This window comes from Colletes latitarsis, chromosome 6 (assembly GCF_051014445.1).
Source record: "Colletes latitarsis isolate SP2378_abdomen chromosome 6, iyColLati1, whole genome shotgun sequence".
NCBI classification, from domain to species: domain Eukaryota; kingdom Metazoa; phylum Arthropoda; class Insecta; order Hymenoptera; family Colletidae; genus Colletes; species Colletes latitarsis.
The window spans coordinates 13839793-13856874 of NC_135139.1; the positions used below are offsets into that span (position 1 = coordinate 13839793).

General features: G+C 39.5%; 1 protein-coding gene across 3 annotated transcripts in view; it reads left to right on the forward strand.

Moving 5' to 3' along the window:
* Positions 1-17082, forward strand: part of Cv-c (RhoGTPase activating protein) — a 467909-nt gene that overhangs the window by 447129 nt on the left and 3698 nt on the right. For all 3 annotated transcript variants that reach the window (XM_076767604.1, XM_076767606.1, XM_076767605.1), the window contains one exon: positions 15377-17081. In XM_076767604.1, the coding sequence (XP_076623719.1) occupies positions 15377-17081 (1705 nt within the window). The remainder of the gene's footprint in view (positions 1-15376; position 17082) is intronic.

Here is a 17082-nt window from a genome sequence, read left to right on the forward strand (position 1 = left end):
TGTTTATTTCTAATTCGTCAACTTTCGATAACCAAATTGAAAAAATAACAAATACGCTGCTTGCTCTATTGTTGCAATAGAAACAAACATATTTTCGTTTATCAATTTCTCAGTCAACCTAAATTTGCATATATATGGACTTTTTATGGAAATAAGAGACGCGTTCTTAAATATCGGAGCAGAGCATATGATGCAACCAGCCTGGAGCAATGGGACAGAGGAAGGCTTACATAATCCTTAAATAAGCACCCTCGTATTTGTAACGTAAGTAAATAAGCGCCCGGAATCTACCATACATCCAAATTATTTTTAAATTACGAGTACAAACCATTTTTTCATTGTGAGACATATTTTTTCTTATCTTTGTCGTGTAAGTAGTGTATTTAAATTTTTCTTTTAAATAATTAAACTTCAACCTCTTGATTTATTGCATTATATACTTGTTTTATAAAGATATTACCTTTTATTAAAAGAATGTTTAACGCTGACGATATTTACGCAAAATTGAATAAAGTTAGAACTTCGTTTGACTTAGTTACTGATGTCCCATTTGCTCACACTTATTGAAAATATTCGCTAATGGAGAAACGTCATCGAACAAGGCGCTTACCGCATAATCTTTTTAATTTGAATTGTTAAATGAATTATAATTACAGTCTATAAACGTAGTTATACGTTGCCATTATAATACTAGTTGATTGCACCACAAAACCAGATCGTGGCAGAACTATTTTATCTTTATCAGTACTTTTTGTTTACACTGTCGTTCTTTGTGAAACAACGTACCATATTTTTAAGTTATAAATTGGCAATTGAAAAGTTGTAGTAACAAGCAACTAAAATTATTTTTCAAATCGCTGGATATAACAAGTAAAAGTTCGCAAACTTCTTATCAGAAATGCTCTCGTAAACCCGCGGTTCAAAAGAATTCTCGAATATATTTCTCTCGCCAGATACACAAGATTCACATTTACGAATTGCCAACCATACCGAACGGAAAAATAACCTAAACGAAGAACGTAATCAATTTAACTGTTCCTTCTCTGTTTTTGGAGCGAGCAGAATGGAAAGCAAAAAGAGGACGTTCCAAATTTATTTGCACTTCCGACGACTCTAATCGAATTTAAGTGTTCTGGGGACAAAACAGTCCCTAATCTCGGCCCAGGTATCGGTTAGTTAACGCGAGGCAACCGGTAAGGGAGATACGCGAGCCCGGTTTCTATTTTCAACGAATAAAACAGGTCGGAACCGGAGTGGACGGAATTTTGCATTAGCGGATAACTGCCCAAATTAGCAAACTCATTCGCTGGTATCGGGAAATTTGCATTCCGATACCTCGACGTTCGCGGCCCGAGAGGAGGTGTGCTCTAAGGTTGCTCGTTCGCTTATGACCGAGCGAACGATTAACGTAAAAGCGTCTGGTATTTACGAGGAGCGAACGAGCCCGCCGGTGGTTCTTGCGAGCCGACGTAGTAGAGAAGCTGAACGAGATGGCCGATCCGTCGATCAAACCGGCGATCTAGATCTCGTAAATGAGGATTTACTTCTCGCGAAGGCGGTCGGAGACGCGAGCAAGTCGCTCATTAAAAACCGTAGACAAACAACGAAAGCTCTCCAGCTGACTGCTTGCTCGGAAATCCGATTAATAAATTGTAGAGAAATTGTCTTCTAGTATACAATTCAAGATTAAACGCAATAGTTTTCAATATTACCGTGAACTCAACCTCGAATTAATATATTCTATTTTTCTACAATAAGAGGCCTTATTTAACAAAATTATTGTATAATAAAATTTTAATACTGAATATGCTTTATTAATACTTTGTATGATCACCGTTCTTATTTATTAATCAAAATCAGTTTGATCGTACCAAGGTTATTGTAACATTATTTTATCATTCGATTTGTATTAGTCGTAGTACTAAGAACGAAGTGATGTTTAGAAATCTAGTAGAATTTGAAAACAATCACAACGATGATATCAGTTAGTCGATGAGTAGTTTAATAAAGTGAAATGAAATATGAATAAACAAGCTAGAATACGTTAAAATAATCTGGATAAAAGTAACATAATAATGCGAAAATGTAACACAAGAATTGTCATAGAAAACTTTAATAGGAAAATGAAAAAGTAATTCTTTAGAGGTTGATGTAAGAAACTGGAAATTCTGAAGAAAGGTGGGAAGCACAATATTATCATTCGAGGAATAAAGACGATGAAAGGAAAAACGTGAAAGAGAATGTAGAGGAAACAATGCAAAAGAAATTGGATACGAAGCGTAGAATAACATGGGCAAAAAATATTTGAAAGATATGGTGGTTGCAAAAAATAAATACGTGAAAGGAGAAACAAGAATTAATGATCAACAAAAGAATACTAAAGGGGGCAATCACATATATCAACCATGACTGTATAAGGGAGGAAATGAAAATATTAAAGAAACTATGAAAAGCGGAATTAGAAGAAAGGAAAAATATGATAATAGAGGCTCAGAGTGGAAAGGTAGGTGGATAACGTGAAAGGCAATTAAAATAATAGAGGAAGGAAGAAGATAAAAGGAACTGAATTTTCACTAAAGTCTCGAACTGAGAGGAGTTTTATTGAACAAAAGGAGAACGAGGCAAGCTTTGTAGGAAAAATGTTACTTTGAAATATTGCAGAAATTGAGAATAAAAGGAAATCAAAATTTTTTTAAATATACAGTTAGTCTATAAATTTCTAAGCAAATATCTCCGAAATGTTAAAGTAGTTTTTAACAATATATTCTTTTGACTGCAAATAATCTCTACTAATTAAATATGTAAAAAAATTATATGTTCTCATTAAAAAAAACTAAGTTGATCTTCATAACTCGTAAAGGTCACAAATAAAAAAAAGTAATTTACGTGCACCTTGTAGTTGAAAGATATGTTATTTAAAGGTTGCATATAAAGCTGGCAAAGCACGTAAAGGAAACTGTGAAAAAGAAGAACAACGTTTAATGGGCAGAAAAATTGAAACCAAAAGAATAAAATGAAGAATATGGACAAACAAAGGGGATCAAAGAAATAGGCAAAATAAAGAAATAGGTGCTATAATAAGATAATAGAAGATTTCAATGCATGAATAGAAAAGTGTAACAAAAGTAAAGTTATAAATTTAAAAGACAACTTACTAAAGTTAATGGAATAAATAAAATAGAATAATGGAGACACAAAGCAGAAGGAATTTGAATTGCAAAAGCCGGAAGAATATATTTTTGTGTAATTAATGGAGAAATTCAAAGCACTTCGATCCATTCTTAAGGAACTTCGATGCGAGGAATTATTCCAGTAACAGCTTCTCGAAAATTTGAATATTCCATCGTGAAATTAAGCCGTGAATAACTAACGAAGACTTCCAAAGCGATCACTTGTCATAAGAGTGGATTAATAAATTGTAGAGAAACCTTGGTTGACTTATGGATTTGGAATAGTGACGCGAAGTGGAAGTAATTGAATGTTCAAAAACGAAAGGACAGAATAGAGAGAAATTCAGGGCACGGAATCGTAAATTATACTTGTGATTGGGGTTGAAAACTACGTGTCGATCTATCGATCGATCTTTAAAAAGGTTCGAAGAGATGTCATATTAATGAATCTGGGGAAATTCAAATGCTCCATTGCGAATTTAATACATACCGACAGCTCTCGGACCTCTTGTTAATAGACTAAGATGACTAATAAATTACAGAGAACTTCGAACTATATTATTTCGGAAAACGAGAGGAGGGAATAGCAAATAATTTAGAGCACAAGATTAGAAATTGTACTTATGATCGAGATTAGGAATTAGTTTCAATAAGATTAATTTTCACATTAAATATATTTAAAGAAATTTAAAGGTGCTATTAATAAATTTTATATTACTAAATTGCAAAGGACGTCAAATCATTACTTTAATGATGGAGCTAAACCAGAAGTACTTGGATTTCGAAGAACGAGCAAAGAAGTATTGAATGAAACAGCGAAATTCAGGAGATTGCTCGTTGACTTCATGATTGATGTACAAAGAACTTCGAAGGGATGGATTAGCATAGTAATAGTTCTAAGAATATTTGAATATCTATCGCGAATAGGATGGAGGATTAAGTTGGCTTAATAACAGGCTAAACGTCGCTAAAGCCGTCCAATTGTATGCCGTTAATCGACCAATCAGGAGCTGGTTCTTGGCAGCTAGATTTATCTCTCATAAAAGTTTCATGATCGACGCGGCGAGTTCTCGTTAGACGCGAAAACGGTGTCGACTGTCAGTGATCACGATGATAAATGATTATTAACCCTTTGCATTTGATCAAATATTTCAGTGGATATACCGTCAACTGAAAGCAATTTCTAATAAGAAAGTCTTTCCATACATATACAGGCGATAGAAATAGGTACAGAAATAACGAAGACTTATTTCACAGTTGGATTCTATATAAGGAATGTTAAGATTTACCACATTTTTTATTGCTTGTATTTTGTAATTTCTGATATCACTGGTTTCACTTTCGTACCTGCATTCAACGTTCGAGTTTATATCGTCGATGATCGTATTTTCATTATATAGGCATATTTTAACAACGTAGGTGCCATTATAAGCGGTCGTTTCTCGTTTGTTTTTCAGTTTTAGGATCGAATAAGTTTGTAAATTTTATTCAGATATGTTTTACATCGGAAAGTAAAGTGCTTCTTCTATCATCATGTGATAACGAGCACCGAGATTTAACTGTATCTTTTCACATTTAATGTTTCTTTTTATATTTACAAATACACGATACGACGATTAAAGCCAGAAGCACATAAGAGGTGCAGTTGAAAGGCTGTTATTAAAACCTAATGAAAATACCGCAATAAATGTCCACACAGTTCGTAAACAGTTAATGCTGTTATAGTCGCAATAATATCGTTAAATAAATGAGGACACCGTTATATGGTATTTTAAATTTAATAAACAAAATTTTAATAACGCATCTTTAGTCTAAGAATTCATAAAGTCACAAATTTATTTCAAAATGAATACTATGTAAGATTCTTTTCCAAACCTCGAACAAAACTTTAGAGCTTGTTTGTCAATTTCCAGAAAATTCTTTCTTTTTTATGTCTCGCTTCGAACGCCTGAATTTTAATTTTCTGGTTTTTACGCAGCGTTCCGTTTCGAGTAGGCGAATCTTGTTGGATTCGTTGACTCGAGAGGGAACAACGTTATAAACAGTTTGTATAATGAATGATATCCGTCAGCTGGAGTGGAATTCGCGTCTTGTAAAAGTATTCTCGGATTGACGCAACAACTGCTCGTTGCGCGGGAACGATACCGGATGTGCGAGAAGTAGGCGAGGATAAGTATACCAATTGCAACAATTAACATCAGATCGAGTGATTTCTAAAGTCGCGGTATCATCAAGCAAAAACTTCCCTTTTGTTACTCTTTTCGTCCACGCAATGTAAATTTTTTACTACTCTTGTTTGTCGATGTTTCTCGTTGTATGCGTGGGATTTTCGTTCTACTTTGCGACATAATATAGGTACTGTGCACCACTGGTACACTTTTGGAACGACTAACTAACTTTTTCTTCGTCTGATTCAACATAATTGCTTTGCTTATTAATATACATATATGAGAAAGTTTGATTTACACAGAGACATTTTTCAATAAAAGATATTAACAACTTGAAAAAAATGTATCCCGTACTAAAAATTATTTCAAATATTTGTTTCTTTCTATTAAACAGGGTGTTCGACCACCTCTGGGAAAAATTTTAATGGGAGATTCTAGAGGCCAAAATAAGACGAAAATCAAGAATACCAATTTGTTGATGAAGCCTTCGTTAAACAGTTATTAACGTTTAAAGTTCCAACAGTACTGAAATTTTTTCTTGAAAATGCGCAAGATTTCGGGGGTATGTTTGTTGACCAAAAATGCTTGCAATTGACCCCTGCAACCGAAAATAATTTTTTCAGAATTAATTAAAAAATTTTTTTTCGTCGAAAAATTTAGGCACCTGTCGATTTTTCTTAAAAATTCCTTTTTCATTTTTAGTAATTTTGTTTGACGCCCTACAGAAAAGGTGTCTAATACTTTTTTGTAGGTACCCATGAGCTCTACTTCAGAAAAAAGTTTCATTGAAATATATTCACAATTGTAGGAGTTATGGCTGTTTGAAAATTGGACCATTTTTATGGGGTTTTCCTTATTTTTCGGCGTCAAAGACCAACTTTTCGAATATTTTTGCGATTTGTACATATTCCCCACTAAAATACGCGTAGTTTGCTTTTTTAAACATTAAAATCGTCCAATCCGTTCAGAAGTTATGACGTTTTAAAGACTCGCATGAAAATTCGGGATAACATTTCTGGCCAGAAATTATATTTTCGGTAAGGAATTTTTTTCTCGGAACTGGGTAGGATTTCGGGGGTATGTCTGTTGACCAAAAATGCTTGCAATTGACCCCTGCAACTAAAAATAATTTTTCCAAGACGATTCGAAACTCTTTTTTTTTCACCCAAAACTTTCTGCACTTACTCAAATTTTTTTCTCGAAAGTGGGTAGGATTTTGGGGATACGTCTATTCACAAAAAATCATTGTAATTGACCCCCGCAACCGAAAATAATTTTCTCAGAATGATTTGAAATTTTTGAATTTAATTGTTAATAACTTTTTAATGAAACCTTCATCAACAAATTGGTATTCTTGATTTTTGTCTTATTTTGGCCTCTAGAATCCTCTATTAAAATGTTTCCCAGGAGTGGCCGAACACCCTGTATATTCTTTCTATTATTCTTGTTTCTCATTTAAATTTAGCATTTTGGAAACATTTAAGGATCTTTTTCGTATCTTTTTTATTATATACACTAAAGTTCTTATAGAGAAAACAGCTTTCATTTTGTATTGTATTTATAGTGACACTTGTCACTGCAATGGTATCTTAACGACTCTGAGAAGTTTTTAAATATATTCTACCATCATTAGTACAAACCTATAAGAAACTAATAGATATTGCCAGACATAAAATTCTGAACGTGTAGCCGCGTGGATATAGTGGAAATAGAAAGGTTAAACGAGAACACGACTTCAAACATATGTAAACTTTCGAAATCGACGATCATCGAAGAATTTTTCTCTCCTCCTAACAAGAAACAAAACGAGAACATAGAAACTCTTTCACGTCAAACGTTAACAAGGAAGCGTTACGAAACGAACGTTACAAGCATTGTCAGGACGAGCACGCAAGCTCGCGCGAAGACATTCGAAGGGCGTGCGTGTCGAAACCTCGTACAAAGACTCCCCTCGTCGACCTTGTTACAAAATGGAGCGGAAATGGTTATCGATGTTCGACGATGTCGTCGCGGAATAACGAAAAGCTCGACCGTCTTGACGAATCTGAGAAAGAGTCGTTATTTTCTTGTCGCCCACTAAGATAATTTTGCAATCTGCAAATTATAATTGTAATATGTAATCCGAACAGTCATATATGGGCTATAATTTAGATATTGGTATTTTAACAAATTTATGTTGCTTCACACAGCACATTTCCAGAGTTAAATTTTGTGAGTCCAGACAGTTTGGTACGATTGTATAATATATTGTTTGTCATCGATCGAAAGTTTTGATCGACGAAATAATAACCGGAACATGTTTCTCAATTTTATTTTCATCTACTGTCTCTTTTACTGAAGGTTACGTATCTAGGTTAGATATTTAAGCTTAGGTATTTGACTTTATCAGATGTTGGTATAGGTTCGTTGTTTCGAAGAACTTTCTCCATAGTAACATTGACATGTACTGATTTGGTTTCGTCAGCCTCTATTTGGGCAATCATATACAGGGTGTCCGGCCACCCCTGGAGAAAACAGAGATAAGAGTCAATAATTCCTAGAATAGTACACCTAATGTACAGTTATTCGTTAATGTTCGCTAGTTCGAATCCGCGCCGCGAACGTTATCGAGGGAACACTCTATATTTGATTTAGTCACTAAAAGTGTACACTAAAAATAACCACAACCTCAAGATGCTACCTTGAAGTACATCAGAGTCGATTTCACCGTATTTGGAGACCGTATTGTTGCACTCGACTTAAAAGTATCTATCCAATGATAGTATTTTACTAGAAGGTGGAGTTGTCCGGATAATAAATCTTGGAATATAGGAGTTATCGATGTTGTCGCGGAACAGTGAAAAGGTCCGTCCCGACGAATCCGCGGGGCAAAAAGAGGTCGTGAAGCTGGAAATCCAGAAAACCAGATCTGGTCCGCGCGTCGTTAATTGCAAAGTGATCGGTTCGTCCTCGTGAATCAGGCATCGAGCCCGACGGAAAAAGGGAAAGAGAGCCGAACCGTGCGATTCCCGGAGGCTCGTTACTGAATCACGATTGTCAATGAAGAAATCCGCGGTCCGAACCGAACGGTCCAGCGCACCGATGGAAATCCATGGAATGTCGATCTCCTCTGCTTCTTTGGCTGGCTGCTCGCCGTATCTCTCGCACAAACGATACCATACTTTCGAATCGAGAATTTCAACTGGCAGAATCGACGAGGCTCGTGAGAAGCGTACGTCGTTTTTGTTCTCACAATTCGTTCGGCTCGCTCTTGTTTCCCCGCGTCGTTTGACGACATGCCACGAATTTACCGACTGCCCGTTCCGTCCCGGATGATGCATCGATCGAATGCGCAATTTTAAATTCTGATACCTTCAACCCCCTTCGGTTCGGTACATTCTTGCGTCCAACCGACTGAATCGATTTGGAGGAAACGAGCAAAGATAGCTCGAAGTCGAACAGATACTTCGTAAAAGCTCTAAGAATGGAGTATTGGAATGTTTTGTAAGTTATCTAGTACACTAAGACTCGACGAACAGGCTTGATTTGAAATAAATCTCTTTCGAATAGTCTAACGTTAACAATTCCTTCGAGAAGTGAGAATAGAAAACGGTATAAAGACAGTGGTAAACAATACAGACCATTGAATATTGTTTTATGTAATAACATTATGTAATATACTTAAGAACCATTATTTACAACCCCGGATTGTTGACACCGAATGTCTAACCAACGTGAAATTCTTCGTGAAACAATAAAATTCAATTTCATTGTAGATATCCGCAGTCGCCTAGATTCGTATTTTGCAACCGCCACGGTTTGCCAAGACAGGCGTTCGAGGTATGCAAGGAAGGTGACAAACTGTCCTCAATGACGATACCGATTATGTCATTGATTAATCATGAATAGTATTTGCCTTTCAACTAAAATTCTTTCTAGATATGTTCAACGTGTAGCCATTTCGTCGCTCTATCGTTCATATTTCTTCGTGAAACTTTCAAGCACAGTGATGATTCTTAAGACGAACATGGTGTGACATGTTCATCTTTCGTACAGCAAAGGCGAAATTCGACACTAGCAGATATTTATACACAGCTGGGTCGAATTCCGTTCAGTTTTTCACAAGAATAGAAATGTTCAATTTACGAATCACGTGTTCATTTTACGAATCATTACTGTATTCTCTCGAACGGTTGAGGAAATGTTTTGGAGACCAATTGAGCCTTCGTTATGCACTCGAGACGCTACGGTTTTCAAAGACTCGACGGGTCCGCGCATAAAAGAATTTTTAACGAAGACCGAACGTGTCCTACAGAGAATGCACTCTGCTGTTGGAATTCATTCTCTCGTGACCAGTGCCCCTTTACGCCTCGTGCCAGGGACACGGAAAGTGACATAAACGCGAGCATGAACCACAAAGGCAAGACGAGAAGAGGAACACGGTCTTCTTGTGCGTCCACCGCCGGCCAGAAATATATTCCTGATTCAAAGGGAGCGATGCGTTGGTCCGGCGTACCAATTACAGGGAACCCACGGATCGAGAACGAAGGCGCGAGACGATGTTTAATTGAAACTTGACGCGGGAGGACTGTCGTACAGCTAATTTGCCGCGGATTCTTTTAACGAACCAGCGATCTGGGTCATCGTACCATCGTCACACTCTAAATTCGGAGTGCAACGAACGCGCACTATGCGGCTTTTACACGCTCGAGTCAGCGGGGCGACGTTTCGCAACGGCGTAAGGGAGTATTCTAGTCTTGCTACGGGCGATCTAGGGCATTTTCGGAATATTATTAAACAAAAACTATTTAGACGTTGGTTTGAAACTTTGCATCGTCGTGAATGCATATCTCATTTAGTTAGATAATATTTGTTGCATAATCATTGTACGAGAAAAAAATATTGCTATTTGTAGTGGATTTATTATTAATCTATTATATATGAATGTGTTGAAATTCAAAATCTTAAAAATATTCGTAAAATTGTATTAAATTTTTCGTTAAATATTCGTTATGATGCATGCGTACTTCGAGATACTATCAATTAATGTACGTACTGCGCATAACACCACCGTGGTAAATTACTGGTAATTACGTTATTTTAGATTACTTAGAAACTAAGATTTGCGAATTCTGTACATTGCACACACAGTCCTTAAATATTAAAATTCTTAGATAAATGTTTTCCACCAACAGCACACTCTATAAAAATAATTCATATCTTCATTATTATTTCAAGTTTTCACAGAGCAGCAAGTACAAAATCTTCTCGAAAATATCTACTTAAGGGAATAAAAGTTAACTAAAACTTCGATCTTTTTAACGTTCTATGACGACGTAGCTCCTTAATGAACACGATGTGCATCACGTATTTCGATCGAAGGATTATCGTAAAAGTTCGTTAGGCTTTGGATATTTTGCAGGGAGGTGAAATCTTAGTGCTGTTTATCGAGAAACTTCGGGTGCTTCGAGAGTTTAGTCTGGGAAGTGATACTTGTTTAATTTAAGAACGGGACACGTACACGATGTGTTCGGGGTGAATGTGTACGCTGTTGAAGATGCAAGAAAGTTGTTTGAACGAAGAACCTTTCTCCTCGGATAGTTGTTTGCTTTATAGTTTTAGTTTTTTTAGAACTATTTTCCAACAATATCCACTTCTAATCGGCATTCACGAGATAGAAGCAACTCGTGCAATATACGAAGTTGTATTTTGACTTATATTCGTGCTCATATTCATGCAATAACTGTAATTTTGAATAAATTTAATAATAAATGTTCATAATAAACTTTCTCAATGATATAACAAGGAAGTCATGACGCAATTCCCCGTTAGGATTGTTATTTATTCATGATTCTAATGTGAACAGTTTGCATGGGTCGAAGCAGATCCAAAGTGATCAAGGGTTTATCGAGCATACAAAAAGAAATTCTCAATTATACAATATCGTCTTCGCGATAACGTTTACGTAATTCCTTTCGTATGCATCGAGTTTCCCGAAGCGAATAATTCGCCCGAATACGTTTGCCGACTTTGAATCACTGAATCTAAAAATTTAATGCGCCCGGGGATCTTGTTCCGCTAGGCGCATGTGACTAGCAGTTAAAAAGAAAAGTATAAACTAACACAGGGTTTAAGACCGCGCAGAATAAATAGTGGGAGCCCATAAAACTCGCACGAAACAGTGTTCGCTTTACGAGTCCATTTCTAAGCCATTGTCACGCATAAAACATCAGGGTTTGTTCAACCTGCCTAGACGGAAGTGACGTCGCGGCAACGTGGGGCGACACAGCTCGTTGAACCGGCCGAGCCGCGCGGAAATAACTCACGTACGAGAATCGTCACGTCCCGTAGTAACACGATGGAACGGAAATGCAGATACGTACGACGAGTATAAGTGGCGGATCTTCGATAATCGCGCGCGAAACGTACGTTCCTGACTCCTTCGACGCGCTGGACTCCGGTGTCCTTGAGGATAAGGTTCCCTCCGGATCGCTCAAGACAACAGGGTGTATTCGAGGCACGTGCGTCATCCGCCATATAAGACCTGCTGCTGCTCGAGGTTTCCAACCATTTACCTCAAGGAATATGAAAGTGTTTTTAACCCTTTAAGAACCATAAAATACTTTGAGAACGTTCGCGCTTCGATGGTAAAATAAGGTTCGAATTCATTACTTGCGCCATTTTTGGCGCAAAAAAAAAAATGTAAGGAATGCGATTCTGATTAACATTTAATTTCCTACAAATAGAACAGACAGCGCAGCGAGGGAGGCTCGCTTGGGAAATCCATGAATTTTATTTGCCGTTCTATATTCATCGCGTTTCAACGCGTCGTCTTCGTTCCTCAAAGGATCCGTAAACCTGGAAGTTATCGTTCGTGACAGAACTCGAAGCTTGACGTCATCGGTCCATTTTATTTCCGTCCTCGAACCATCGCGAAATTCGTCGGGATGCAACGACGAAGAACCGTGGCTCGTACTTCCATGGTTGATTGAATGCACACCCCGGTAGACGTCGGGATACGCATCAAAAATTTGAAATATCTATTCTGGTCGGGACAGAATTTATTCTCGACGGATATCCCATTTCTGCAATGCCGTGTATTTTTAACCCGTGGCCCACATCCGAGGCCGATGATCATTTCTTCGCATAATCGGATGGCTTCGCCGCCTTGTGACGCCCGACGAACGAGGAAAAAAAACCTGCTCGTTTTCTGCGCTATGAAGGTCCTTGAGACCGCTTTGCATGTCATTTCGCACCGTTCCTTTCCCTCGAACATTCCCGGTAACTCTGTTTAACGATCGCCGCGTTCGTCGTCGTTTTACGATTAAAATTTATCGCCGCGATAACGGCCAAAAGAACGAAAAAAAAACAGAATTATACAACCCGGAGCTCTTAACGTGGACGTTGATTCCGTGAACGTGTACGTCCAATCAACCGTACGGATCTTTGGGGTTCAAACTTTCGATACCACGGTTCTTAGGCTCGCGAAGGTACGCTGAGAATCGTCCTAAAAGTACTAAAAGAAAATGAATTTTTGTTGTATCTATTAGACCCCCTTAAAATTGCTTGGGAACTAGAAAACAAGCTGTGTTGGACGATTGAATTTTGAATTCGTTCGCATAGCGGAACGGCTTCCATTATGTCCTCATGCTTTGGCTCGAAACGGAACGACAAAAATGGCGGGACGAGATGGTTAGGTCGTGATGCTCGCTTCCTGGACGGCAAGCGCGAAGAGTTCTGCCGGTGCCACCGATGGAAACCGTGCGAAGCGATGCGAGGTGAAACCCGGTCCATTGTCATGTGCCGAGGATCACGTAAGGTCACACACTCTCCTGACTCGCTCGCAGCCCTGGTGTGTCCTACGTGGAAACAACAAAGGTGTCAAGTTTCGTAACGAGCGACAGCGTCGGTCTTATTGTTAGGGAACGAACTGGCTTGCCCACGATCATCAAAGGAAGAGCATCTCGGTTTAATCGTCTATAACGTTCCACCGATTCCTTTGAACCATCGGATCCTATCATGCTGGTGCACCGTTTCTCTGCCATTAATGAGGCACGTAATCGTAATTACGAGCGAAGACTAGAAGTACGAGATTCGAGTTAATTTAACGAAAGGAAATACACGTTTCAACCCGACAGGTTTAAGATGGATTTATCAGTGACGTCGCGTCTTCAGCCATGTGCTCCACACTTAGAAATAATAGTAATTATTCAACCTTGTTTCCTAGTTACAAGCATCTTTGTATTTAAACGAGATTAATATCTACACTTTATTCCTTAAACGTGAATTTACTGACTATTTGTAAACACATTCGTAATATCGTATGAATCATGTCAGCCTGTTATCTGGATGAGAGTAGTAGACGTCTGACTTTTCTCGTCCAGTTCTGCACCATATAATATGTGTTACTTGTCATACTTAAAGCGTAACTAAAGAACGCACCACTCACGAGCGTAATTTATTAACATAAACGTTTAGACTCGACGAATGTATCCTTTTCAGTATGATTTATAGAAAAAGAGATCTGTAATAGTCCCCGTTTGAAGTAACCGTGACAGAGAGATATGCGTTTAACGTACGATCTTGCTGATTGCAACGTTGATTTAGCAAGACACCTGAGCTGTTTGTCATTCAACGTCTACAGCCGTCGATCATGATCCGAATACGAATAGCACGTTTCTAATTTTTTCAATACAATTCTGTGATGCATTCGAAGCAAGTATGTGCAGATTACGTAAATCTAGAAATGACAAATGTGCATTTAATGTATGGTCTTGTTGATTTCAACGCTGTTTTGACACATCACTTGTATGCGGGATGTTTCTTAATAAACGCTTGTCAGATGTTGCGCGAAATTTGTATTTTTAATCGTATCTGCCAAAATAATTAAAAGTCAAATGATTGCGAAAATGGAAAATGTGGAAGATATTATGTTTTACCACACATAAGTAGAGGTGTAGGTATCATACAACGTATGACTATTGCACGACAGATAAAATTAAGCATATTGAAGACATTTGTCTATAATCCAAAGCAACAGGGAATTTTTGAATGCAGCAAATGGATCATGTGACGTTTAGAAACTGCTATCGAAGTTTAGGTAAATACTCGACTTATGACGAGAAAAGAAGTAATAGTTGTAGGAGCATTAACATTGTTGATAAGACTTGTCAAGAATTCCAATAATCAATTGATTTATTGCTGATTCGAAATATCAAACGAAAGAGCCACGAAAATCAAAAAGTTTGATAACCTAGTAAATCTTGCCTTAGACCAAATTTCTAATGACCTTGGCCGAGAACAAATACAGAATAAATATTTATCCGAATCCACCTTTGAAGACATGGCCACGTTTCGATATATCTTGTATATTTGCCTTTAAACATGTGAACGTGTCATCCTTAAAAACTCTATTTTCGTCGAAGAAACTGGTAGCATTCTCGATTCTTTCTCTCTCATGAATAGTCGGAAGATATATCTAAACTCATAAACTTACGTAGCTCCTAGGTAAAAGCAGCTAGCACAAAACACTTTCTATAATTAATTAGAATGTACGATAGCGTCCTCGATAGTGGTTCTTAATTTGTCGCTATATCAAACACAAATTGATTATCAACCGATGCCACCGTCTGCCGCTAAACATTCTCTACGAGTCGTTAATCTCCCGAAATGTTTCTCCGCGCTCTCCAGTGAACGACCGCCATTGCATCATGAGTCACGTTTCTTGGATCGCATCGTTAACTCGTTGTAATCAACCAGAGAGAAGACTCGTTCGGTAATCGGGTTAAAATAATCGTTCGAGGAATCCTAGATTGTGCGTGTAATCCGAAATTTATCGGTCCGGATAGGGCACTTTTAATCAGTTTCAAACAAACGACGGTGTCGTTTGTTATTGACCGCGAGACGTTTCGAAGGAACGTTTACTTATGACCGTACGCTTGTTACTTATGCAAACGAGCCGCACGATTAAGGTCGGGCTCGTAACTTTCCATTTAATTAAGGGCACGCTGAGAATCGTTCACGGGCGCTCGTCTGACTCAACGTTATTGACTGTTGCAGGGTGGCGGTGATGATTCGGACGAAGACACTCAGTGCGCCCTGAGTGAGAATTGGACCTTCGAGAAGAAAACCAGACGCTGGTCGCGCGTGTGCGACGTGACGCAAGCGAACGTCGAGAGGCTGCAGGCGATCGCCGGCCAGAACGCGCAGTCCGAAGAGGACTCGTTGGAAGATCGTCTGGAGGCCGACGAGGCTGAGGACACGATGTTGGACACGCTCAAATACAGCAGTTTACCGCCCGGTTCGCTACCCGACGAAATCAATCCCAGATTTCGAAGAACCGGCTCCGAGAGGTGGAAAGACGGAGCCAAAGCGTTCCTCAGGCGAGTCGAGTCGCTCAAGTCCCGGCGACGCAAGCGTCAGAACCGCGACGAGATCGTCATCAGCGGGCCGCAGATTTTGAACGAGATGTCAATGAAACAAAAAATGAAGGAACTGAACTGCGTGGACGTGTCACCGACGGGTCTAGCGCCGATGTCTTTCAACGATCTTCCGGGATCACCGCTTCACATCCCGGGATCGCCGGTCACGTTACCAGCTTCGCCTTATCACCTTCCACCCTCGCCACTGGCCAACGCGCCCAGCCCGTTCGGCGACGATTCCTCGAGTTATTGCTCGGACGGCTCGCAAGGAGGTGGCCCGACGCCTACGCCGACGCGCACGAAGATGAATCGGGCGCGGAGGTTCCTGCACCGCGGCCGCGAGGATCAAGGCGCGCTCAGCGACTCCGAGTGCCAGCCTACCAGTTGGCGTCACAGGTACTTCAGAGACGCCAACAGCAATCATGCCAAGGTGCTGGAGTACGTGACCGCCCATCCCCAGAGCCCGAAGGACTCGCCGTCCAAAACCGCTCCCATAAATACTCGCGGCGGAAGCCTGAATCTTGGCAAGGAGTCGCAAAGGTACAGGGACAAGTTGTCGCAGGGCCAGGACAGGTACAAGGAGGACAAGGTGGCCGCATTGAAGAGGGAGGACAAAATGCACAAAAGCTTCAGGCATCGCGACGACTCGTACAGGGAAGGCAAACCTCTGTCGAAGGTTACCGTTTACAGAGACAAATCAAGGTCCAGGAGTTCCGAGCTCGCTGGAAGCCAAGAGAGCAGTTCCACGGTAGCCAGTCGCGATTCGGATCAGGAGGAGGATTCTCCGAGGCATAAGGGCACCGTTGTCAGGTGGCACAGTTTCCAGAGAGGATCTTTGTACCCGGATCCTCTGGATCCTCTGTGTCCTCGAGCTATGGCCTCAATGTCCTGCGGACAGCTCTTGGTACTGAGGAAATTGGCTTTGTTAAAATTGACCGCCTGCATGGAACGATACTGTCCGACTCATCGCACAGGGTGGAACTGGGAACTGCCAAAGTTCATCAGGAAAATAAAGACTCCCGACTACAAGGATAAAACCGTGTTCGGGGTACCGTTACTGCTATCCTTGCAGAGAACAGGACAAGCCTTACCAAAGTGTATTCAAATCGCTCTGAGATGGTTGAGGGCTAACGCTCTCGATCAAGTCGGGATCTTCAGAAAGAGCGGGGTTAGATCGAGGATACAGAAGTTGAAGATGATGACGGAAACGCAGGGGGATAACATTAATTTCGACGGACAGCAGGCCTTCGACGTGGCCGATCTCGTGAAACAGTACTTCAGGGAGTTGCCAGAGGCTCTATTGACTAACAAGCTATCCGAGACCTTTATCGCTATCTTCCAACG